The sequence below is a fragment of the Alosa sapidissima genome, chromosome 10 (genome assembly GCF_018492685.1).
Source record: "Alosa sapidissima isolate fAloSap1 chromosome 10, fAloSap1.pri, whole genome shotgun sequence".
Lineage (NCBI taxonomy): Eukaryota > Metazoa > Chordata > Actinopteri > Clupeiformes > Clupeidae > Alosa > Alosa sapidissima.
Window position 1 is genome coordinate 30,928,988 of NC_055966.1, and position 24,857 is coordinate 30,953,844.

The window sequence follows — 24,857 nt, forward strand, 5'->3', positions numbered from 1 at the left end:
TACACCCTATTTCTAAAAAGAAGACGGGCGGAAAATCAGATATAATTCGTACCCTGCTCGGCGTGTCATGTTTCCGGCGGATCAACTAGTTTGCAGTGGCTCGCGTGTATCCATTTGGTTTTGCCCTGGACCTTTACTGCCGACTGTGTTATCAACAAGATCTGATACGGCCCATCGTACTTCGCTTCTAGCGCTAACCTTTGGGGCTTGTGAATCATCACCCACTGACCTGGCACTAGAGAGTGCCCACCTTCCGGGGGGTCTCCCCAGGCCTCTTTCACTTGGTTAGCCGCTGTCTGGACCGCTTCTGTCAATTGCACACAGTAGTTCAGCATTGCATCTGATGTCAGGTGGATGTCGGCTTTCCTCAGATCAATCGTGCCTGGTGCTGAGAAAGGCCTGCCAGTCACGATCTCAAATGGGCTGAGTCCTGTGTCCCTGTTGCTTGTAGCACGCATGCTACACAGGACTGTTGGTAAGGCGTCAACCCAAGGAATGCCTTCTTGATGTTTCTTGGCCAGTCGTTCCTTCAGCGTCCGGTTGGCTCTCTCCACCTGCCCAGAGGATTCTGGGTGGTAAGGGCAGTTCAGGGACCATTGCACATTCAGCATGCGGGCCACCTCCGCGCAGACTGCTCCAGTGAAGTGTGTTCCGTTGTCTGAGCAGATCTGTTCCGGCAATCCGTATCGGGGAATGATGTCTTTCACGAGGACTTTGGCAGTGTGTAGTGCAGTTCCGGATCGTGCAGGGAACGCCTCGATCCACCTAGAAAACTTGCACAGGACAATCAGAACGTCGCGATAGCCTTTGCACTTTGGATGTGCATGTAATCTATCTGAAGAACTCTGAAAGGCCCTGGTGGAGCAGGTGTTTTCAATGTTGGCAGCTTGACCTTTCTGTCGTGGTTGTTTTGCCGACAGGTGGCACACCGCTTGACGATGTCCCTGGCCGTTGCTGTGAACTTTGGGGCCCACCAGACCTGTATGAATCTGTTCCTCATTTTTCCCACTCCCACGTGTCCAAGCGAATGAATTTGCGTCGCCAGGTATGGCAGAAGACTTTCTGGAGCCACTGTTCGTGTTCCAAACCTCCACAGGTTGTCGTCATGGAGCTTCGCCGCATTTTCAATCCAAGTCCACTTCTCTTCTCGGCTTGCGCTGTTCTGCATGTCTTTGATGTTGGCCAAACTTTCCCGTTTTCCCTCTTCAGATGTTTCCTTGATCTTCTTGGTCACTCTCATCATGCATTTCTCGTTGTCATTTTCAAAAAAATTCCTGTTACCGTTAGATCCGTCCGTGTTTCCATTTCCGTGTCCATTCTCGTTAGTCGTTTCGTTATCCCCTCCCTCTCTTTTTCTTGCGGCTGTTCTTGACGCCGCATCCGCCAATGCATTGCCTCTTGCCTCCAGGGTGTCTTGCCTTGTGTGTGCTTTCACTTTTACGACTGCCAGGTCTTTTGGTAGTTGCATTGCATCCAACAATTCAGCCACAAGCTCTCCGTTTTTGATGGGTGTTCCTCTAGCTGTTACAAAACCCCGTTGTTTCCACAGAAGTCCAAAATCCATTGTAATTCCATGCACGTAGCGTGAATCACAGTAGACAGTAGCCGTCTTACCTTCTGCGAGTTTCAAAGCTTCAATCATTGCTTTCAGTTCGGCTTGTTGGGCTGAAGTGCCAGGAGTCATGGAATCAGATGCCAATACTTCGTGCTCAGTTGTCACAGCCCATCCAGCGCCACGGGTTCCATCCTCCACTAGCGAGGAGCCATCAGTGAACAGAACTAAGTCTGGGTTTTGGAGGGGTTCCTCCTTCACTGGGTGTTCTTGCTCCAAGAGAGCCACCAGGTCTTCACACCTGTGGTCTTCTGTCCCGTCGGTGTCAGTGGGAGCTAGCATGGTGGATGGATTGGATATTGTAGCCTTCTGAATGACTATGTTTGGAGATTCAAGCACCGCTTGCCAGTTTCCCCAACGGCTGTCGGAGACACATGGAACTTTTCGTCCGGCCATCAAGGTGTTCACTGAGTGTGGGCATTTGACAAACAGTTGTTGGTCGAGCACGATGTTGTTGACCAGCTGTATAGCTAAGTATACAGCCTGTATTGCTCTCAGACAGGGTCCAAACCCAAGGGCTGTAGTGTCAAGTTTGGCAGAATAGTAGCCCACCGGTCTCATCAGGCCTCCATGTTCTTGTGACAGTATGGATGTCAGGTAGCCACGGTTCTCGTTGACATAGAGAGTGAATGGTCGTCTGACATTGGGGATTCCCAAAGCCGGAGCTTCACACAGTGCCTTTTTCAAATCTTCAAACGCTTTCCGTTGTTCTTCTCCGAATTGGATCTGTTCCTTTGAATCTGGTCTTCCTTTTAGCAAATCATTCAGTGGTTGAGCAATCTCAGTGTAACATTCCACCCAGGATCTGTTGTAATTGCAGAGCCCAAGGAAGGATCGAAGTTCTTTGACTGTCTTGGGGTCTGGGGTCCTTCGGATTGCAGCAGTTCGGTCTTGGGTGATTTCACGTTTGCCTGGGGATATCTTTTGTCCAAGGAACACAACTTCCGTCTGTGACATTTGTGCTTTTTCGTAGCTAATTTTGTGGCCTTTGGCGTGCAGATAATCCAGCAAGGCCAGCACGTCTCTGTCGTGTTCTTCTTCAGTCTCAGATGCAATTAAAATGTCGTCCAAATACGTGATGACCTCAGAGGTCAATTTGGGTGCTTCAGGAAGCGTGAGGTGTCGTCGCAGCGCCTGATGGTAGATGGTTGGTGCACAGCTTAGGCCCTGAGGCAGTCTTTTCCAATGGTATTGACTCCCGTCAAAGGAGAAGGCCAGCCAGTCTTGACACTCTGCGGCGATGGGAATTGTCCAGTAGGCGTTGACGCTGTCCAGCACCGTGAACATTTTATGCTCCGGTGTCAAAGAGTTAAAAATGGTGGACACGTCCGGCACTATTGGGCAGATGTGGTCAAGAGTCTTGTTGGCTTCCCGATAGTCAATGGTCAATCTCCAGGTGTTGTTGGCCTTTTTCACGGGCCAGACTGGGGCATTGGAAGCAGACTTGGTTTTGGCGATGACTCCTCTTTCCTCTAATTCCTTGATGATTGGGCGGAGTCCGTCCAAGGCAGCTCGATTGATGGGATATTGCTTCACACACGGAGGTGGTCTTCCAGTCAGTCTGACAGGTTCCATGTCCAGCAGTCCGCAGTCGTTCTTTCCTTTGGCCCATACAGCATGTTCCCGGAGGTCCTCTCTTTTCAGCCTTCGCAGGTTCAAAGAGACTTCCCCATCTTTAAATTCGAGGCTGGCATTGAAGGACAGCAGCACATCCATCCCCAGCAGGGGTTCGCGGATCTGGTCGCCTGCCCATAGGTGGCATGTTACCTCGGTGGGTCCAATGGCTATGGTGACTGGGGCTGTTTGCTTCAGACTGAATTTCTCTCCGGATGGTCCACAAGCTGTCTTAGTGACCCCTGACAAAGGAATTTTGTGTTTCTTCAATAATTTGGACGAAAAGACTGTGAGTTCAGCACCAGTGTCAATCAAAAATTCAACTTCAATGTGTTCTTCAAGCAAGGCAGCAACGTAAAGGGTGTTGTCGGCAAGTCGTAGGGCGGCGGCAATGGATCGGAGTGAGGGGGTGTCTAGTTTCCCGGGACCGCAGAGAAGAGGGTTTCCAGCTGCTCCATGCTCAGGTTTTTAAACTTCCTCAACATGGCTCTCTTGTCCTCCTCATCGTCGGACCCCTCATCTCTCCTCCGGCGGTTTGGTTCTTCCCTGCAGGACTTCCAGTTTTTTGGCTTTTCCTTGCAGTCTTTTTTCCAGTGGCCTGTCTTCCCACAGCCGTGGCACTTCCCTTTCTTTTCTCGCATCTCCTTGCCCTCTCTCTTGTTGGCATTCAGGTTTCTGATCTTCACCTCAGTATCGCGTGCTACTCAGATGGCACAATTCATGACTTGATGGAAATCAATATTGTCATCCTCCCAGTTGGCGAAAATGAGTTTTACTCTTTTTTGGATGTCAGGCAGGAGCCCCCGAAGATATTGACTCTTCAAAGGCGCCTCACAGGCTGCTGCGATGGTGTCGGAGTCGTGGTTCATTCCCCCGTATTGCAGATAGAGTTCCATGAAGCGGTTCCCGTAGGCGTCCACAGACTCTCCCTCCTTCTGCAGGCAAGCGGAGATCTTGGACCAGTCAACTGTGGTCTTTGCTTGTTGTCGTAGCCACCGACGGATTTCTTCCCATGCGTCATCCAACTGCAACTGGTTTTCTCCCAAAGCTGTTACGACAAGGGTTCGAAGGTGTTCTCTTTCCCTGACATTCAGCACACGATGGAGGATCTTCAATGCGTCAAAAGGGTGCAGGTCTCTCATCTCCTTGAGTTCTTTTATCTTCGTCCAGGTATGCCGTCCGGCATCCCGAGGGTGTTGTATGGCGGCGGACCACTTCTGGATTTCGTCGCCCTTTGCTGGTTGGTAGAACACAGACACACCATCAGCGTTGGCTACTGTGCGTACTGGGCATATGAGGGCCTCATCAGCTGATTCATCCCAGACATCCCATCCCTCTGCTGGTGGTCTGCGCCTCTTGGTCTTGGGCTTAATTACGGGAGCAGCCGCTCCCTGGCTTGCATCAGATGTGGATGGGGCGTCAGTCACGGGGACAGCAGTTGCGTCATCATTCGCTGGTGCTTGGTTGGCTTGTTCGGGCGACAGGTATTGGGGAATGGTTGCAGGTGGCGCTGGTAACAGCATGGATGGTGTTGGAGTGGGTGCTGTAGCAGTGGCCAGTGGCTGAAATTGGCCCTGCTGGGGTTGAGCAGGTTGTTGGTAGTGGGTCACATATGAAGCGTAGAGGCCAGGGCCTGTTGCTAGGCCCATGCTTGCTTGAGCATCAGCTGTAGATTGTTGGAAGCAGGGGCCTCTCCCTGTCGGCTGTTGGTACCCGCCAGGTGGGGTGCTGTTCATTGGCTCAAACAGACCTTCAATAGCCGGATAGTGTGCGATGAAACTGCCTCCCAGCTCAATAGTGTCAGAGATGTCCACTGCACTTCCAGAAGCCTCCACCATGGCAGGTGGCGCTGCTGGGTCCAAGCCGTGCAGTGTCGGATAGAGGCGGGTGCTGTGCTGCCCTCCACGCCCCCCTCCCCCATGATGGGGCGGTGGTAGTGGGAGGAGTTGGCTCCTCCCCTCAGAGTGGTGCGCTGGGACTGCTCCTCTTCGCCTCATTCCAGTGTGTTCTAGCAACATGTCTGCTTCTGCCAACTGTTCCTCTAAGTCACGTTTCTCCATCTCACTTCTCCAAGTCTTGTCTCGAATTTCTGTCTCCAATTCTTGTATCTTCCTTCTCAATGACTCTTCCACAATTGCGGCCGTCTGCAACCTCTTGCCAGCTTTCCCTGCCTGAGATTTCAATTCTTCTGCCAGACATGTAGTACGGTGTTTTTCGGCATCCACCTCCTGCGAGCAGGATGCCCGCATAGCCCCCATAAAGGATCGCCTTAGCTGGCTCATTAACAAAAAGGCATAGGGCTCACGATGTCTGTTGTGCTTTTTCCAACTCAAATACACCTCACGAACCTTCTTAGGTGGCCAGCGCCCCTGGACAATAGATGCTGGATCAATTTCAAAATCTTTTCTCAATTTTTCCTCAAATTTGCCCAATTGAAATTTCTTCGCCATCCAATCTGACACATAATCTTGTATTTCAGCGAATGTCTCCTCCTGCTGAGGCTTCACTTCCTCCTCATCATGGTCAGCTGCTTGCTTAACTTCTTTTTGCTTATTGCGCCCGCGAACCATCTCTGATTTCTTACTCTCTTGCACAATGTCTTGTTCCAAATTATTATTGGGGCCCGAAGCCATACGAATTAGACTATGTGTTCGTACAAGGACGAGGTCCTTTATTTAAACTTTTTACTTAAATTTGTCAGTAGTGTGTGATGTTTTAGTGCCAACTTTTGCGATTCTGCTTTGGCCAGAGAAAAAAAACCTCTCTCTCTCTCTGTCCTTCTCCTTTTTTTTCCCACACACTCACACACACACGCTCGCTGCTCCCGCCAGGGAAAAGAAAACACTCTCTCCTTATCTCTCTCGCTCCGGAACCTGGCAAATTATTTTACTCACAGCATGAAGCCACAACAATAACTTTCACCAGTGTCAGTTCCACTTAACTCAGACTATTTCCTTCGCTATTTCCTACAACTCTTCTTACAGATGTGAAGTTTCAAAATCTGCCCTCGACGTCTGTTTGAACCCGAAGACTCAGTCTGACCTCGCCGAATGGATGTTCTCGTCTTCCCCCTCCTCTTGCGTTCGGGTCACGGAAACCAAATGTTGGATTCACGATCGTTTTGCGTTGTGTTTTAGTTCTGATGTCTGTACTGAAGATGGTCAATAAAGCTTGACGGCTGGATCAGGATCGGTGATTAAAAGAATTTATTGTAGATGGTACAACACTCACTAACCGAGCACAGGCTAAGTCTCAAACAGTAAAACTGCACAGAGTCTAACAGGTGTGGTAGTTAGTAGAAGCGGGCTGCTGCTGAGCGTCTTGGCATAAGATGCTCCCCGAGTCGCTTCCTCGATCCGTCTCGAAGTCCAAACCTGAGACAAAGCCTGTTATACTAAAATCATATCAACGTAAATCATGCCAACGTGGAAGGTACCAGCCATAGCTCAAAAATAATAGGAAAAGTACTAGCCCTGAAAACAGAATAACAAGGTGATATCTCATTCTGCCCATGCTATCACTATGGCCATGAACATGGCAGTCTGACCTGTTGATGGTAAATCCTATGTGCAGCCACACAGGCGCCTAAGGATTAGAACTAGGGAGTGAAACAATGGCATGTACCTCTCCACGTCTCTACTACACACAAAAGTAACACAAAAGTAGCACAGATGAACACATCAGAATACATACAGAAATACCCCAGATTTCTACAGACTTGAGGTCAACTGCTAATGCTCTTGAACCAACATGTTGATTGCTATGGCTTGGTTTAAATCACTGTTTGTTTGTGGAATATGTCATCACAAAATGAGTCAAGTTGGTCAAAGTAGTCTAGTTGGTCAAAATGATGCAAATATAATTAAGGGATCATTGTCTTAACAAAAAAAGTGGAAAGAAAATCAGCTGTAAACTCTGTGATGTGTAAATTGAAATTAATGCATTCCTGCCAATCAATCATCATGAAACTCTGCATAAAGGATAGATGACAACCACGAGCTTCCTATTCTTTAATATTTGATCTTCTATTTTCTTACCACTAATCCAAAGAGAAAAGCATCTCTCAGTGTAGTCTCGAAATTATGCTCCATACAACCAATGACCAATCACCAATATAATGGTTGTCTGGGACACATCCGTAATTTTGAGGTAGTGCTCGGCCAATTGAGGAACTCAATTTGAACTTGGGGCATCCGTGGCCCACTGGTTAGGACTCTGGACTTATAACCGGAGGGTTGCCGGTTCGAGCCCCGACCAGTGGGCCGTGGCTGAAGTGCCCTTGAGCAAGGCACCTAACCCCTCACTGCTCCCCGAGCGCCGCCGTTGAAGCAGGCAGCTCACTGCGCCGGGATTAGTGTGTGCTTCTGTTCACTGTGTGCTGTTTGTGTTTCACTAATTCACCGATTGGGTTAAATGCAGAGACCAAATTTCCCTCATGGGATCAAAAATTTATATATACTTATACTATACTATACTTTTAACTCAAACTGGATTATACTGTTGGACTTTAGATGCCTTTAGATACCAGATATCCTTGATTTCATACAGCACACAACACCAGATCCCCTAAACTGCTTTGTGAGTGTGTGTGTTTAAATGGGTGTACACTGTGTGTGGGTGAGTTGTACACTACTAAATGCAGAGCACAAATTCCTTGTATATGCAAGTGTAGCGGGTTAAGGCCGTTCATTAGTAAATCGGTGGATACAGCTGGCTGGTTTCTTTATAAGTTGACTTGCACCGTGGGTCAGGTATGCAGCAGAGGTGAGGCTGGTTTGTTTGGCTCTCAGCGCGTTGTCGGGAAGGCTGTTCCGGTCTGTGTGGTGATCTTCCGGGTGTCTTTGGTCATTTGATTTACATGTCTTGTCATTGTCATTGTATCTTGTGATTTATTTGGTTAAGTGTAGAAGTCTTTTATTTTCATGTTCTTTTGGCTTTATGTTATTTCGTTTGCATGATTTTGGGAAGCTGTAAGTAGGCACATATGCAGGCATAGTTAGGCCTGCCCGCTGTGTAATTCTACAGCCTAGTCTACAGTAGGCCTCCTATTGCTGCTGGGCTTCTCAAAGCAGTTGTGTCTGTCTGTTTATTTGAATTTGTCGTTTGGATGGCCATCCACTCCCTTATTGTGTGTTTGTCCTGTATGTCTTTGATTTAGTTCCTGTTTGTATTCATTGTGGTAACGGGACAATTCAGTCAGCTCTAAGGGTCAGCCTGTGTCATCCGGGCCTAGTGTGATTACTGTTGTCTGTATTTTTTTTGTTGTCTGTTGTGGTTTGTTTTGCAGGAGTAGGGGGTGCTGCAGGGGAGGCTGGTCACCTGGTGTTGGTGGGAGTCTAGCTTGTAGTGCATGTGTGGATGTGTGGCTTCACTGTGTGTGTTTCCACTACTGTTCACTTGTGTGGGTTGCGGTGGTTGCTGTCTCCTATATCCACGTGTGATCCTGACATCCCTTTCTTCAGGATAGCCTGCCTCCCTCTGGTAAGCCCCTTCCTCCTGCTCAACTAATTGTCTTGTCTTATGCTTTGTTACCTTCCCACTCTGTGGCACAAAATTAATATTTTCTTAGTCCGTGTTACAGCTTTCCTTCCGGTCTAGGTTTCTCTTAATTTGTTCCCCATCCTCTGTGCTTAAATAAAAACCTTTCATTTTGTGGAACTCTGTCTCCGTCTCATGCCTGAACCTGTGAGCCTGTTGAGTCTTTTGATTAACAGAAACCTGTTCCCTGGTTTTGATACTAGGGTCGCGTAGTCAGCTACTAAATTAAACCAAAGTCCTTTTAGGCAAGTCCCTCCACTCGGCGGCCATTTGACAATGCTTTTTGGGCACTCGTTGGGCATCCATTTCGGCAGAAATGTGCGTGCGCAAGGCTTCACAACACCAATCTTGCTCCAGCGGCGAGATCACAACACATGATTGGCACGATGTCTTCACAACACACCATATGATTGGCTCAATGTATTCACATGTTGACGTTTTGCCGAGGAAGGGGTGGGATATGTGTAGACAACGGCCATATTGGCGTGACAAACTAGCCCCATGCATTTCTATGGAGAATTTTTTTGAGTGCTGTGTCTCCACATTAGAAAGTCTCTGATTCTTGGTAACGCCACACAAGTATACTTGGTTAGTAAACCTGATTTACATTTAAACTGATCCTCAAGCATCCATCCTGACAATGGTCACCAATTTTCAATATTCACCTTTTTATTTCACTTCCTTACTAACCTTTCTATTTATAAGTTGTGTTATTAAACAAAACACAAGCAGTCTAATAGTGACTGGTTGTTAGCAGGAACATATGAATGAAAATCAAGACTGACCACAATACACTGACTGCAGAGTGAAAACTGCAGAGTGAGGATCCGAAGAAGCATGCAGAATATGCATTGGACACTTTTTGTCCAAAGCGACTTTTATGAGTTCAAATTCAAGTAGTTTTCTGTCATGTACTCATAAAATAAATTATAAGTAATGAAATTCTTGTGCTTAAGAGCCAGCTCAACTTTAAAGAATATGGTCACGCTAAGAAAAATGTGGCTACTTTCACAACCTTTTTGTGTTGGCATGTAAATATCTAGTCCAAAATTAACATTGGCAGAATGATTGATGCTGGATTTGAACCAAAGATCCCTATGGTCAGTGTCCACACAACAAAATTTCACTTCGCTCTCATTGAGGTTGAATGGAGACGAAATTCGCTCTGGTTGGGCGAAATGAGAGCGAATCGCCGAGGCAGGCAAAACAAAGTTGGCGAGAGTTTAACTTTATTCAAATGAGGACCATTCGAGAACCAATCAGGTCTGCGTGTTTGTGGCAGGAGTTACAAAAAAGTCTTACAAAGATGGCGGAGACTATCAGAGCTGTAACACGAACATTTGTATGTGATTCAAATGTTTCTATAGATTGGTACTTATATCAACCTGAATTGTGGTTTATATGCCACACGAACTTAGTCAGGGCACTTACACCACCAAATAGACCACTGTAGGCTATATGTTAGTTTAAACACTCAAACATTTCAGATAGCCGACAGGCCAACTGCTGGTATGTTCGGACATTGGATTTCATTGTAACCCTAGCCAGGCTAGGCTACATGCTGCAACACAGGTATGAAATATATTATGTCTTAGTGACCTTGTTGTTTCTATGAACATAAATTGTTATTTATAGGCAACATTAACTTAGTCGAGGCATAAAGACCCCTGGTTATCTTCATTAAGTAATTAAGTGTGCTTGCAAAGCAGCACACTTATTGTTCTTCTTAAGTTTTATTAAGTGTGCTTGCTGAAAGCAGCACACTTATTGTTCTTCTTAAGTTTTATTATTCCCGTCTCCCTAATTTTTGGCCAGCTCTAGCGCCTAGGCCCTTTGAGACAGAGACACCGTTCCAACTTTAAAACGTCCGGTCAGTACCGGTGTAAGTTGCTCGCGAAGATGACGTCAGGTGGGCGTGTCGTTCGTCCGCCATATTGGATTGAACAGAAAGCGGAACTAAATTTTCGCAGGTCACAAATTTGGTCCGAACGCCACGAAACTTGACGTACCTTGACGGCCTACATAACTTTTGCACCCTTCATTAATATTGAAGCAACGTTGAAATTCTAACTAAAGATCAACGGGATTTCAATGGTATTTCCACTAAAATTAATATTGAAACAATGTTGAAATTACAACCAAACTAAAGATCAATGTGATTTCAGTGGTATTTCAATTGATATTAAACCTCAGTAAAACACTATTAGCCTAATCTGGCAAAATATTGGGAAATTCATATCCTGCTTCATATCTACAGCCAGGATAAATTTGGCTAGGCCTAGGTATGTCTTGTTTAGGCTACCCAAGCTTGCATAAATAACCATTGACAACTTGTTATCAGTTAAGCAAGTGCATTTATTCACTCATTGTGCACTGTGTTTTCCTGCCATCCATAGCAGTTGCAGTCAGCCTGATCCTCCAGTAGCAGAGTGAAATGGGCACCTAACAGAAATAGAAGAGCTGTTAGATAAATATGTTCAACTGAACAACAAACGAACAGCCAAGCCTACAATCAAGTCATTTTACGCCACAACCTACCACTCATACAAACGTAGTTCAAAACAAAGGCTAAGTTTCAGTTAGTGATTGTTTGCCATTTCCCTCGTCAGGCCAGCTATCACTACGTAAGGCGGCTGGCTGGTAGTTCAAACGTTTGCCAACTTAATAAAAGCTTAACTCGTGTCACACTGTTCGCCAGCAGCAACTTCCATCTTATTTGTTTTCAAGTAGCAGGGAATTCAAGCCAAACCGTTGCAACTCTGCCATCAATCATTATGTTAAGCCCACCTAACGACTCTATACACGATTTCATTGGCCTGATTAAGTTTCGATTTCTGGAGCTCACAAGCCAACGGAGAGTTGCTAGACTAGCTAGAGTTGCTACACTAACGCCAGCTTGCTTGCTTACTTGATTGACTTACTTGAGCCGAGTCATTTTAAACAGACTTCACATACTCCATTCAAATAAAAAACACAAATTAATTGTAACATCAACTGTTTAAAAACAGCACTCACTGACACCCTTATTCTTACTGTACTCTACCGTTTTTAAATTGTCCTAAAATTGTTGAGAGAATTGCTTTAAAAAACTTTAACTGTTTACCATGTTGTTAGTCGCTTTGGTTAAAAATGCGTCAGCCTAATGTAATGTAATGTGGTAGGAAAACGTCCGTTTCGTCGTCGTTTGTTGGACGAACCAGACAACAAGAACGTAAACTTTCTTCAAGAGGATGACAGCAGTGCCTGTAGGAATCAATGACGCACGGAGAACGCTACTGCGCATGCACACAAGTTAATTACGGGATGTGTAGTTTTAGGGAGCACCAGATTGTATGCATTAGAAGCTGAGACAGTTGGATTCACAGGTGACACCTGTGCCAGTGTTCTGATTAGCCCGGAACCTACTGTACTCTGGGAGCTTAACGAGCGCAGCTGGCTTTAGGCCATTATGACATCAAAGCCATTCAAGTCTATTGGGGGAAAATGAGCTTTTTAACATTTTTAATCCCCTATTTCTCAAAAAGTACAAACTTTTTACAAAGTCTGAAATAATAACTCTCTTGCTCCACTCCAGACCTACACAACAGTTATTTCAACATGTCTGTACGTTAAGTGGTTAGAGTCGCATTCATACTTGAAAAGGTAAAAAGAAAAGGTTATAATAAGAAGAAGAAGCCAGGAGATTTCAAGATAGTGGATTCCATCCACTATAATAATTCAGTAAGTGCAGTGTATGGTTAGTTTTGATTTTCTTTTTATTTGGATTAAAAAACGTTAGACATTGGGACATGTCAGATAGGCCTTGCTAAACCTAGTTAAAGCCACACAGAGTAAAAGTGGTCTCATTCACAACATCTTGTGTCTGTCAAAAACTGATTTTTGAGCTGGCTTGATCAAGCTTTCCCCTCGGAGAAAGGTACTTTTGATGAGTAATGTTGTCCAGATGTCCAAAGTGATATACTGTAAATGCTAACTTATGCAATCCACCACCTTTGGACAGTCAATATTCTGAGCTGAATTCGGGGGTCATCATTATTGCTGCACCACAATACCTGCATATCAATGGCAGGTCTGACTGACACAACAATAAAGCATTGACGTTAGTGGGCCCTCCTTAGGGTTTGGCGCAGTATACTGTATGCTTGTCAGACCCTCTACAATTGCATATGACAGTCCTCACTCCAGATGAGTGATTGCTGGGTTTGGGCAGTGTCACCATGTTTCCCCATAGAAATATTTTATGACCAAGCATTTGGGTGGAGCTCAGTGTTTATTCCTCCTTTTACGATTTATTGTGAAAAAAAAAAAACGTGGCTTTGTGTGGTTGTCAAAACATTGCACAGCCATAGGGGGAGAGAAGACTTTACATAGGGAGCAAAAACAGGAACTGGGAGAGAAGTTACATAATTCAAAGACAGACATGTAAGACAGCACTTTGTTTAGGGAGAAGTATTTGACGTTTCTCCTTATTGAATTTCTTTTCAGCGAAATGTGTCTTTTTCTATATGATTTGATACTTTTGATAAATATGAGATTTTCAAGTGATATATGAAACCATGCACATCTGATTTACAAGTTTACTACCTCACATCTTATCTTTTAAAAGGATACACACTTTTACAGTGCCATAAATCTCTATGGCCAGGTGACCTATGGCCGCCTGACATGGCATGGACACTCAAATAATAATATAATAATAATAATAATAATAATAATAATAATAATAATAATAATAATAATAATAATAAGCTTTATTTGTATAGCACTTTTCACACACAGAATGCAACTCCAAGTGCTTTACATTTGGAGCATGTAACACAATAAGAGAGAGAAATTAGTCATTATCAGTCATTCCTCTTCATTGCTGTGGCCGTTTATGATCCAATCAGCAACAAATACTTAGCAGTATATATATATATATATATATATATATATATATATATATATATATATATATATATATATAATATAAATATAGGCTTTGCTAACAAATGGGCCCCGTTGATGTGGACTCTAGTGGTTTGTCTTAGTATGTTCTTGTGTTGTGATTATATGACTTTATATACAGACGTTTAAGGGAGACAACGACCGTATAAGACTGGCAGCCTTCACCCTTAACCCCCTACAAGCACGCCATATGGCAACTGTGGCAAGGAAAAACTCCCATATTCCAGGAAGAAACCTTGAGCAGAACCTGACTTAATAGGGGGAGCCCATCTGCTTCTGGCTGGCTGCAGCTCTAATGGCAGCAGTCAAATGTAGAATAATCCGAAAAAATAGTCTACACCCTACAAGATAAGATGTAAGATAAAAGATAAAAGGCTCTTTTATACAGGTATGTTTTCAGGTCTTTTTAGAAGATATTCACTGAACTCGCCTGTTTGATGTACAGAGGCAGGGTGTTCCATAGCTTTGGGTTGGATAAAAGCAGCTTCTCCACTTTGCTTGTGACACTTTGGGTACAATTAAAAGATTAGCATTAGCATTAGATTAGCATTAGCATTCCTTTGAGGTTCTCTTTTCTTGGCCTTGCTGTACAAGGGGTGGTCCTCCCTTGATGGCACACTCCTCATCTTTCTCATTACTCTCTGCTCCAGGATTTCCTCCACAGAACTTGGGCATGCGCCATCTTCCTCATCACTCTCTGCTCCAGGATTTCCTCCACAGAACTTGGGCATGCGCCACTGATGGAACCTGCTTTTCTTTTCAGTTTATCAAACCTGTTCCTGTCCTCCACTGTTATCGCCCCATCATACAACAGCATAAAATAGAGTACTTGCCAGAATCCAATGGTAAAACATGTTTAAAATAGGTCTGCCCATATCAAATGACCTAAGGAAAAACAGTCTGGACTGGGCCTTCTTGAAGTAAACTGCTGTTCTCCTCCTCCAAGGAAATCATGGAATGCGTTGGTACGTGATTGGTTGAGTTGACAGTGGAGTCAAATCTGGCATAGAATTGATTTACCTCATCGGGTGTGAATATACTGTACCCTCTCTCGAACTACTAATTACGGAGCCATGATAGGTGATTGTTTTAGGTATTTATGGCATGGGCTGTTTTATGTTAATGTATACATGCTCATCTGTGTAGGTGTGCATAAGTGTGATTGTGTAAATGTGAACTAACTGTATGTGAACCTACATTCCCTATCTCTCAATTGCCCGCTACTATTTTCTGAAGCTGCAGTTTCCATATTCCATAAATATATATTTTTCTTAAAAAGTGATGTTTTCCAAAAAAAGTATGTTTTCTTTGTGGTCAACGACCCACAAACAGATTTCCAGTGTGCGCACTACAACCAATAAGGACACAGACTGTTTAAGTCTGATTGAAGATTTCTGTGTTTGTGTACTTCCATCTCCAGTGTTTTCAATCAGCCGAAGGAGGGAAAGGTGGACCCCACCTTGTCTTTCTATGACATCAGCACTGCACAAGGCTCAAGGGTTTGCATAATGCACTGATGCACCTTGTGTACCGGACTTATTGACATTTTGAGTTAATGATTCCTATGACATTTACAGGTATTTTTGACCCATGTGTGGACCTGTCAGAGAAGAATGTGAAAAGACTGATGCACTGAAAAGGAACCATACACATGATGAGATTTTGAATGTAATCATGGTAAGGACTAAAACTGCAGTTGAGAAAGAAATATAAATAGTGATTAAATGAAAAGTCAAAAAAGTAGTATACATCGCACACTGGAGAGTATATTTTGCTGACTTTATTTGGTGTGAACAATGCGTTTCGCAAAGACCACACCAGACCCAGTGAGAGTACTCCACACTCTAACACAACTGCCCCAACACCAGAGAATACAATAAATATCATCAATATCAATAACATCAATATGCTGCATATTTTAGCTTGCATATACATATACAAAGTATATGTCATTTAAGCATATTTGTATCAAAAATATATTGCATGTTCAAAAATACAATAGATTTTCATTTAGGTCATTACCCATATCAACCAACAACAATTCATTTACATAGAAAAATATACTCAAAATATACTCTATTCACAAAAATATACTCTACATACACATCTTATCCCAAAAATACACTTAGATCCAGTTCCTCATTCAGACCATATGGTTCTACTGTGTTGAGTTCATGTATCCAAAAGTCCTCTCTCTGCAAAAGTTTAAAACGTTTTGATTAAATTACCTCTTCGTGGTTGGGGTTTGATCCTCTCAATACCTATGAATTTGAAGGTAGGGCTGGTCCATGACTCTTATCTCTGTAATGCCTTGCGATTGCATAATCAAAGTTACTATTTCTGATTGCTGCTTTATGTTCCGCAATTCTTAATTTTAAATTGCATTTAGTTTGGCCTACTGTATGTACATTAGTCCACAAGGACATTTTAACATATATGACATGAGTTGAGAGGCAATTAATAACATTTTTAATTTCATATTTCTTGCCAGAATGTGGGTGGCTAAAATGTTTTGTGTCAAATGTATTTAAACAATGTGTGCATTTCCCACATCTGTAATTACCATACACCTGTTGAGCAAGCCAATTCTTCCTGGGGGGTTCCTGAAATGTGGAGCTGACCACCATATCTGTTTGCCTCTTTTAAAACAAAAGCGAGGTTTTAAAGACGACAAGTGACTAAGGCTGGGGTCACATTTCAAAACTTCCCAATGTGTTTACAATTTGTTTAATCTGTACAATATTCCGACGAAGGTTACCTGTATACTTTCTGAATTTTTGGGCAAGGGATCCAATAAGTCTATCCTTTATCTTTTGTTGGTCTTTTCAATTGTTTGGTTGTTGCGCCTAAATATTTTTTTTGCACTCGTAGGCCATACTTTTTACTCACATGTGCGAGTGAAATGGACGCACAGTAGAGCCCTGAGAATACCTGTTCCATACGGTCTCTTGTGAAAACAGATTCCTTCAAATGCGCCGCTGACTATCAAAATACCGATGCGCTGTTTGAAGTTGCGCTGTTTGCTGTTAGAGGGAATGATAGATGTCATTTTCATTGGTTTAAAGGATGTTACGCCTAAAAAACATCCATGATTGATTAAGAAACATAAGAACCACCTTGTTGCGCCAGGCGTCCGACGTGTGATAGCGTTTGATAACAAAACCACCCCCAATGTGAACTGGACAAACCCTTTGCGAGTGAATTTGCAAGTGAACATGCGTTTTAGATTGCCGAGATAGGGCCCTGCAAGGTTCTCATAGTTTTTAATGCCTTTTAGCTTGCTCTTGCCAAATGGTAAGAAACAGGATAACTCAATTATTATGACCGCCGCTAGCGAAGCTAGCGAAGCGGTCATATAGGGTCAAAGTTTTTTTTTTTTTTTTTTCCGTCATCTACTTCCTGAATTTTTGGTCAACGATACCCGGGACACCGAACCACCGGGGCACATGAAATCGCCCCACTAGACTTTTATGGGAAAATTTTGTTTCGTTCCCCCCCCCCCCCCGTGCTGGGCCCCCCGAACTGCAAAAAAAGCAGTTTTTCCTAAATAACAACCTGAACCGTGGCACTGAGGATGAAGAATCTTTTATGGTATGTTGGTCTCAAGGGCCCACATCAACCTGGCCCATAATCACTCATTTGTGATTTGCACCCCCCCCTTTTTACCCCCCGGTAAAAAATGAAAATGCAATATTATTCTGCTTTAATCGCCCCTATCTTCAGTTAAGATGTTCAGAACTGCACCAAATTTTATGTGTATGATTGACCTGGCATTCTCTGGGGGTATGCCAAGTTTCATAGAATTTCATCCATGGGGGGGTCTAAACACACACAGGCACGCACATACTGTCAGTATTAGAACGGCCGATACATAATTACAAATTCAGTAGGATTAAAAGAAAGCCAAAAATATTCATCATCATCATCATCATGGCTGCATTTCCAGTATTGGCGATAAGTAGTCGTTTGTCCACTAGATGGCGCATCGTTGCAGTGAGACGTAATTTTGTTGGAAGTTAAAAGTGGGTTGGAAAAACAATGGACGCTTCCTACAAGGACTGTAGTTTACCGCAGAGAACGTCTAATAAGGATAGGATGATGTTCACATGAAATGTAATTCCCATTTCTTCTTGAAGCCGAAATAAATCTGAGGGTGTTTATCGGAAATGCTTGTTTTTTACTGCAGGTACGTTAATCTTATAATATCAATAAGGACCTAAGTACAATAATGTTACCGTTAGTGTTGGTTGAGTGATTGAGGCCAATTTGATTGATTGCATTTGTAGAAAACTATAAATGCAGTTATACCAAGCAAATTGATAGCAGCACTGTGTATCTTTCCACTGTCATTTATTGCACGTGCTACAAAAATCATTCTGTAAAATGGAAGATTTACCAACGTTACACCGGTCTGATACAGTTTTGCCTATATGCATGAGACTGAGACGCCTGTTTATTTGTTTTAAGTGCGTGCAGGGTGTGAGAGGGGAATCGATGTGCTTTGATTCCAGCTTGGTAGTTGTAGTCTGTGAAATTAAAAAGCACGTGTGTGTGAAGTATCCAAACAATGAACTTGAATTTCTCCTGGGGATCAATAAAGTATCTATCTATCTATCTATCTATCTATCTATCTAATGACACCTTCATTTCATGGCTGCAACATACCTTAAGCTACTGTGTAGTGGGTCCCATTTAGAAGTGGCTACTTCATTCGCGCTTTCCTTGACTCATGGAGCTGCGTGAACTTTATTACAACTTTTCGCCACGATATGGCAGTTTAAGTCCGCTTGATACTGTAAGGCGTAAGCCATTGGTTTCCAAAGGAGATTTTATTTGTGTCGCCAGCATAGCCTATTGACAATTTTGTAAATAGGCCTACCTTATAAGCCTACCTGTAGCTTAGGGAAGCTAACAGCTTTCTATTAGGATCTAGTTTGTTAGTTACAGTTTTGTCATAACTCCCTGATGCATTTTTGCAATAGCCAGAGCGTGGATATCTCAATCGGAAAATTAAACAATATCGGGTGCCTATGGACTAGGCCTGGTGAACCCAGCCTGATCTGCCCGCTATTTATTTTTTGATTTCTTAAAAGATTGAGCTGGTGTAAGCCAGACTAGCCATGGACCTCAGTTACACAATGCAAGGGAACATGAATCAGCCTATATTTGCACAAACAATAACGGACAACAGCTCTTCAACTTTGGCCCGTTAAAATGTGTATGAACAGTCTAGCGACGCATTTCATCAAGGCCCATTTGGACATTTGGTCAGTTATTTGCACCACTGGTTAGATGTAAAACAGCATTTCGTTACAGACTACTGTTACTTAATTTGTGCATTAACAATAACGTTTCAGACTACTGTTACTTAATTTGTGCATTGACAATAAAGTATCACATGAACTAAAGATGACTAAAATCTTATGTAGAAGAAGAAACAATCACAAAAAATCCATCCATCCAAAAATGACCTTTGTTTTTGATAGCTGTTGAAAACGGCATGGAACTGACAGAGATGTTTTTGTTTATTTATTTATAAATAAATAAATAAATAAATAAATAAATAAAAAAAATATAACATTATGCTGATACCTTTTGCTTTTCCCAAATACAATGTAGCCTACAGGTGTAAGTGACCTTTCATCAATCCAGTTGCAATGGATGAACTGTGATGAACTGCCCTACTTGTGATTGTTTAGAGATTTTAAAGGTTTTATAACAATGTTACATCTTCTTTGGCTATTCTACAATCTATTCACCTTTTCAGCACCAGTAGGCTACTTTCTGTGCAGCCGCACACACACACTCAGGCATGCCAAACACGTATATACAAAAGTTTCAAGAGTGGGGGATGGAGTTAAAGATGGAGACAAATTGAAGTGTGATTTATTTTCGCGGAACGGATGTACAGGACTGAGCGGCGGTAATATTTTGTACCGCTATGCGGTACATCTAGTTGTGTTTGACATTGAGGATAGCCTAGCTGAGATGGTGGTCTGTTTAAAATGAGTTACGTTGCGACTACATCACTATTTCTTTGTGTTGTGAAATTGAAATGAAATATGGACTATTGCAATCAATATGTTGAAATTAACTAAAAGGAATCCATTTCTATGAAAAATCTTTGTCTGTTGTGTGCGTGTGTCAAGTTATAGCGCCTATAATTTATCGCCTTTAGGCTATGCGGGTTATGGCAACATTTATGAGATAGAGAGACCCCCTTAAAGACAAGATAATTCGTGCCCTGGACTGCCCTAGACTCACGTCATGGCCTCTCTGAAATGTTAGTCTGTCTGACAAAGGAATAATGAGTTATGATGCTGTTTAAAATGTATTGGTTCTGCTGTCATTTTGTGTGACGTTATTTTTTTTTAATTATTTGGTGTTATTTCCCATGATAGCTGTGAATTAACAGATCATTCTTTTGTTATGTTCTTGCCTCTCCAAAACATACTGGACCCTAGTTTGGCAGTGGAAATGGCCTATCCCTCCCAGGCGGTAATTTATTGCCATGTGGTAAATCAGACTTTCCCTTGAGGTGTGGATTAGGGATATAATCTTCATTATGTCAATTACCGTATTTTCCGGACTAAGTCGATCCAGAGTATAAGCATCAGTCAAAAAATGCATGAAGAGGAAAAAAACATATACAAGTCGCATTTATTTAAAAATGTATTTCATTAAATCCAAGACCAAGAAAAGACATTTAATCTGGAAAGGCAAGTTATTCAACTACACAATAGCACACAGAACAACAGGCTGAATAGGTGTCTGGTATCGGAACGTCACCTATCTGTCCCCTATTTCCGACCTCTTACGTGTACGTGTCACTTAATATTAATTTCTATACAAACCAAGACGACGGATTCCTAAAGAAACTCAAGCACCCACACCAGTGTATCTTTTAGATACCCATACTTGTGTATCTAAATTAGATATGTACCAAAAATTACATTTTACCGTGTCTCGAAGAGCTGTAAACAGTGTTGTAAGGCTGCGTGTACAAATCTGCTTGGAGCTCCAGTGGAATTTTGATTTTGCGACGAGAATTGTCGGTCTAACCTATGATGTGCCACTAGGGAGACGGCAGCCCAAATAAGCCTAAATAAGGGTTTAAATAAACTGAAATAAAACGATTATAGAAGTTATCTCACAATAACGTGTTCTTCTTCGTTGGCTATTGAAAGGCTTAACATAGAGTGGGAACCCTGATTAAACTAAGTCAGATGTAAAATGACTTTTCCCTGACAAAAAACGAAATTTCCATGACTTACTATAAGCGGGAGATAAATAAATGGGCATTGAATAAACAAAGTTGGGCTACTCAAGCAAGCAGTAAGCTAATAACCTTATATACACCAATTCTGCATGGAAATATATTTGTTTAATGTATTGTCAAGTACATTTTAAATTGCTACAACAAAATTTCCTGATATTCCATGACGTTGCCCCAAAAATGATAAAATTCCCTGACTTTCCAAGTCTGTAGACTAGACTAGACTAGACCAAAATTCCATGATATTCCAGAAATTCCATGAAATGTGTGGGAACCCTGTTTAATGTACCTAAACCACGATCAATGATAACCAAATGTCTCTCTGATATTGCTCCTCATAACCACTGAAAACTGTGAAAATATCGCACCCAAACTCGTTATCTGACATTAAGCATTTTAAAGGCCGCATTGACCCCGGCTATGAAAAGGCTTAATGTCAGAAAACAGTGACGATCGCCAAATTTCTCATGACCATGTCTTGTCATAAACACTTAAGCTTGTCAAAAAAAACTAAACTGAAATCAAACGATTATAAAAGTTATCCCACAATAACGTGTTTTTCTTCCTTGGTGCCTATGAAAAGGCTTAAGTAAGGGATAACGGCCACTGAGGATTTAATGGACGAGGGCGGGAGGCAAAGAACTCCCCGACGCGCAGTGTATTCTTCTTCGTTGATGAAAAGGCTTAACATGGTTTAATTTCATTAAATACCCAGGAATAACAACTTCAGGTAAATAACATTAAACATAAACAAAAGTTTACAAATAAGCAGTAACTATGTTTTATTACTACTATTTAATGGATGGATAACCTACTGTACTGGCATGTGAAAGCTGAGAGCTGCAAAGCTACAGTATACATGTAGGTACATTACATCCAAGTGAAAAACATACCTACACAAATTCATTATGAAAGTGATCAGTTCTCATGCATATTCTACTATAAGAGGGAAACAACAGTCAAGTTTATAGCCTAGAACATTGAGATCTTTCAGGGCCACATGCGCTATTCATTACTTAGGCCTATGTAGTAATAACATTTTGTCAATCACCATAAATAACATTGGAGACATATTGTTGACTATTTACCAGGGATGGGTCAGATTACTTTGAAATGTAATCCATTACTGACTATTGATTACATGGCAATTTTTGTAATCAGTTACATTATCAATTGGATTACCCAGCATGTAACATAATCTGAGGATTTACTTTAGGATGACTTTTTACACAACTTGCACACGACATACACATTCTTATTTTCCACTGTCTTTAATTCAAAGTGTGGCGATATTGCCAAGTACTGAACACATCTTTCCCAACTGGAACAGGTCTATCGGTCGACGTTGACGGCTCCTCCATCTTGGGTTTTGAGTTGAACCTTTTTCTTGTCAAGAAATTACACAGGCAATTGGATGATAATGACATCTAGTGGACAAACGAATGGGCTGCTTGTCAAATTAAAACATTAGGCTATCAAAAAAAGGTTGCATTGTTTGCATGATAAAATGTAATCAAGTATAAGTATATACTCTTTTGATCCCGTGAGGGAAATTTGGTCTCTGCATTTATCCCAATCCGTATATTGGTGAAACACACTCAGCACACAGTGAGGTAAAGCACACACTAATCCCGATGCGTTGAGCTGCCTGCTACAGCGGCGCTCAGGGAGCAGTAAGGCCTTCTACATACTCGACGCACCCGACCGGTAGTGCGACACCGTGACGTCAAAATGACGTAGATCTTGCTGGCGTAGATCTTGCTGGCCCCCCAACACCCCCCCAGGACCGCCCTGTGGAACTGCACTGTGACTGCGCAGCCTAACGTGTTGCTGCTTCATATCAAGCCTGATATACTTGAAATGACTGCATATCAATGTAAATATACAGTACACACAAGCACAAGTTTAAACTTCATGTAAATGTTATCAATGTTATTTATCACTCTGCCACAATGCTGCTGCTACTACTAGTCTGTCAGAAGGACTGTGTAAATATACAACACAACTACCCCTATTTTTTTGATATATGTTCTATATTTCTATATTTTGATATATGTTCTATATTTCAGTCTCACACTTTAATGTCTGTATGTGGTATGTCTGTATATTTTTATTTTTTATTGTCAAAGTATGTTTATGTCTGTATTTAAAGTATGTCTATGTCTGCATGGGAAAGTAAGAAACGAAATTTCAATTCTTTGTATGACCAGTGCATGTAAAGAAATTGACAATAAAGCCGACTTGACTTGACTATAATGTGATTACACATTTTGTTTTGGTAATCTGGGCTGATTATAGTTACTTAATTTTTGTAATCTTATTATGTAATCCAGATAACATGTAATCCATTACTACCCCACCTTACTATTTACTAAAATAATTTTCAACATTCAAGCCGTTCATAGCCTTCAATCACCCTAAATAACACAGTGGAGACACATGGTCGAATATTGAATTGTTTATTTTTCAACATGTCAGCCACAACAGCCATTGCCAAAAGTCTGAAGTAAACCGGAAACCTTATTTAGGCTTAATTACATGTAGGCTGCCATCTCCCTGCTTGATGTGCCTTGTGGGGCGGATATAGGGCACCCACCAGCCCAGCACTAAACTTCGAGCGTGGTAAACAAAACGAGTCGCAGCTTGTCACAAGAGTGCCCTCTCACAGCTGTAGACGGTAATGTTAGCTTGGTTCATAGATAGATAGATAGATAGGATACTTTATTGATCCCCATGGGGAAATTCAAGGTCTCAGTAGTATACAATCACACACAACATTCACTAACAGCAGAAAAAGTAATTAAAAGTATATAATATAAAAAACAATTAAGCAATAAGGACAGTAAGATAAAGAATGTACTAAAATACAAATTATACTAACTAACACTAAATCTAAATCAAGTCTAAAAATCTCATGCAGAGATTCATGTCAGTCAGCAGGAATTGACACTTAACATATTAAATTATATATATTTTGATATATAAGTCGCACCTGACTATAAGTCGCAGGACCAGCCAAACTATGAAAAAAAGTGTGACTTATAGTCCGGAAAATACGGCATGTTCAATTATGTTACACGGCACATCTGAACATCAGCCTATCAGACAGTGCGGGTGAAATCTTCACCCTTCTATGTGACTAATGGTGTTCGTCAAGGTGGACTTTTATCTCCTTTCTTATTCAATGTATATATGGATGATCTGTCTAATCAACTTAATTGCTGTAACAATGGTTGCCTGGTTCGTAACACTATCATTAATCATCTTAATCATAACATGATCTTGTCATTCTTAGCCCATGTAGTGCTGGACTCGATTACTGGGAGTTTGCTCACAATATGGTATGGAATATGATATTAAGTTTAACGCTAAAAAGAGTAATGTCATGATAGTTAGAAGCAGGGAGGATAAGAAACTAACCTTCCCTATGTTCTATCAGTGCAATACTCTACTCATGACATGTAAAGAGGTAAAGTACCTTGGTCATATTCTCACTGATGATCTGAGTGATGATCGAGATATATACCGTCAAAGCTGCAAACTGTATACTTAGAATAAATTCCCTTTAAGAGTGACGCATTATGCCTACATACATATTTACAAGTGGGATCTAACCTATCTTATAAGTTAATGCAACAAAACAGATCTCAAAGCTAACATGTGTATATCCTGGCATACTTTTTGTGAAGGAAAATTAATAAAATGTTTATTGAAATAGTTGAGCAGTTGGGAAGAGGTAGTCCAATTGGTACAGTAACTTCTATTTTTTAAAAATATATTTTATCTGTGTAGATGAAGGAAGAAGACATTTTTGCATCAGCACACTTTTGTTTTCCACAAAATATTTCCTGCTATGAAACTGTGACGGTC

General features: G+C 42.0%; 1 protein-coding gene across 1 annotated transcript; it reads right to left on the reverse strand.

Moving 5' to 3' along the window:
* Nucleotides 1–3,930: 3,930 nt before the first annotated feature.
* LOC121720214 lies at nt 3,931–5,286 on the reverse strand. The gene is made up of 2 exons (XM_042106186.1): nt 4,669–5,286; nt 3,931–4,593 (listed from the first exon to the last, which is right to left on the reverse strand). The coding sequence occupies exons 1-2, from the start codon at nt 5,284–5,286 to the stop codon at nt 3,931–3,933; spliced, it is 1,281 nt and encodes a 426-aa protein (XP_041962120.1).
* Between the last annotated feature and the right edge of the window lie 19,571 nt (nt 5,287–24,857).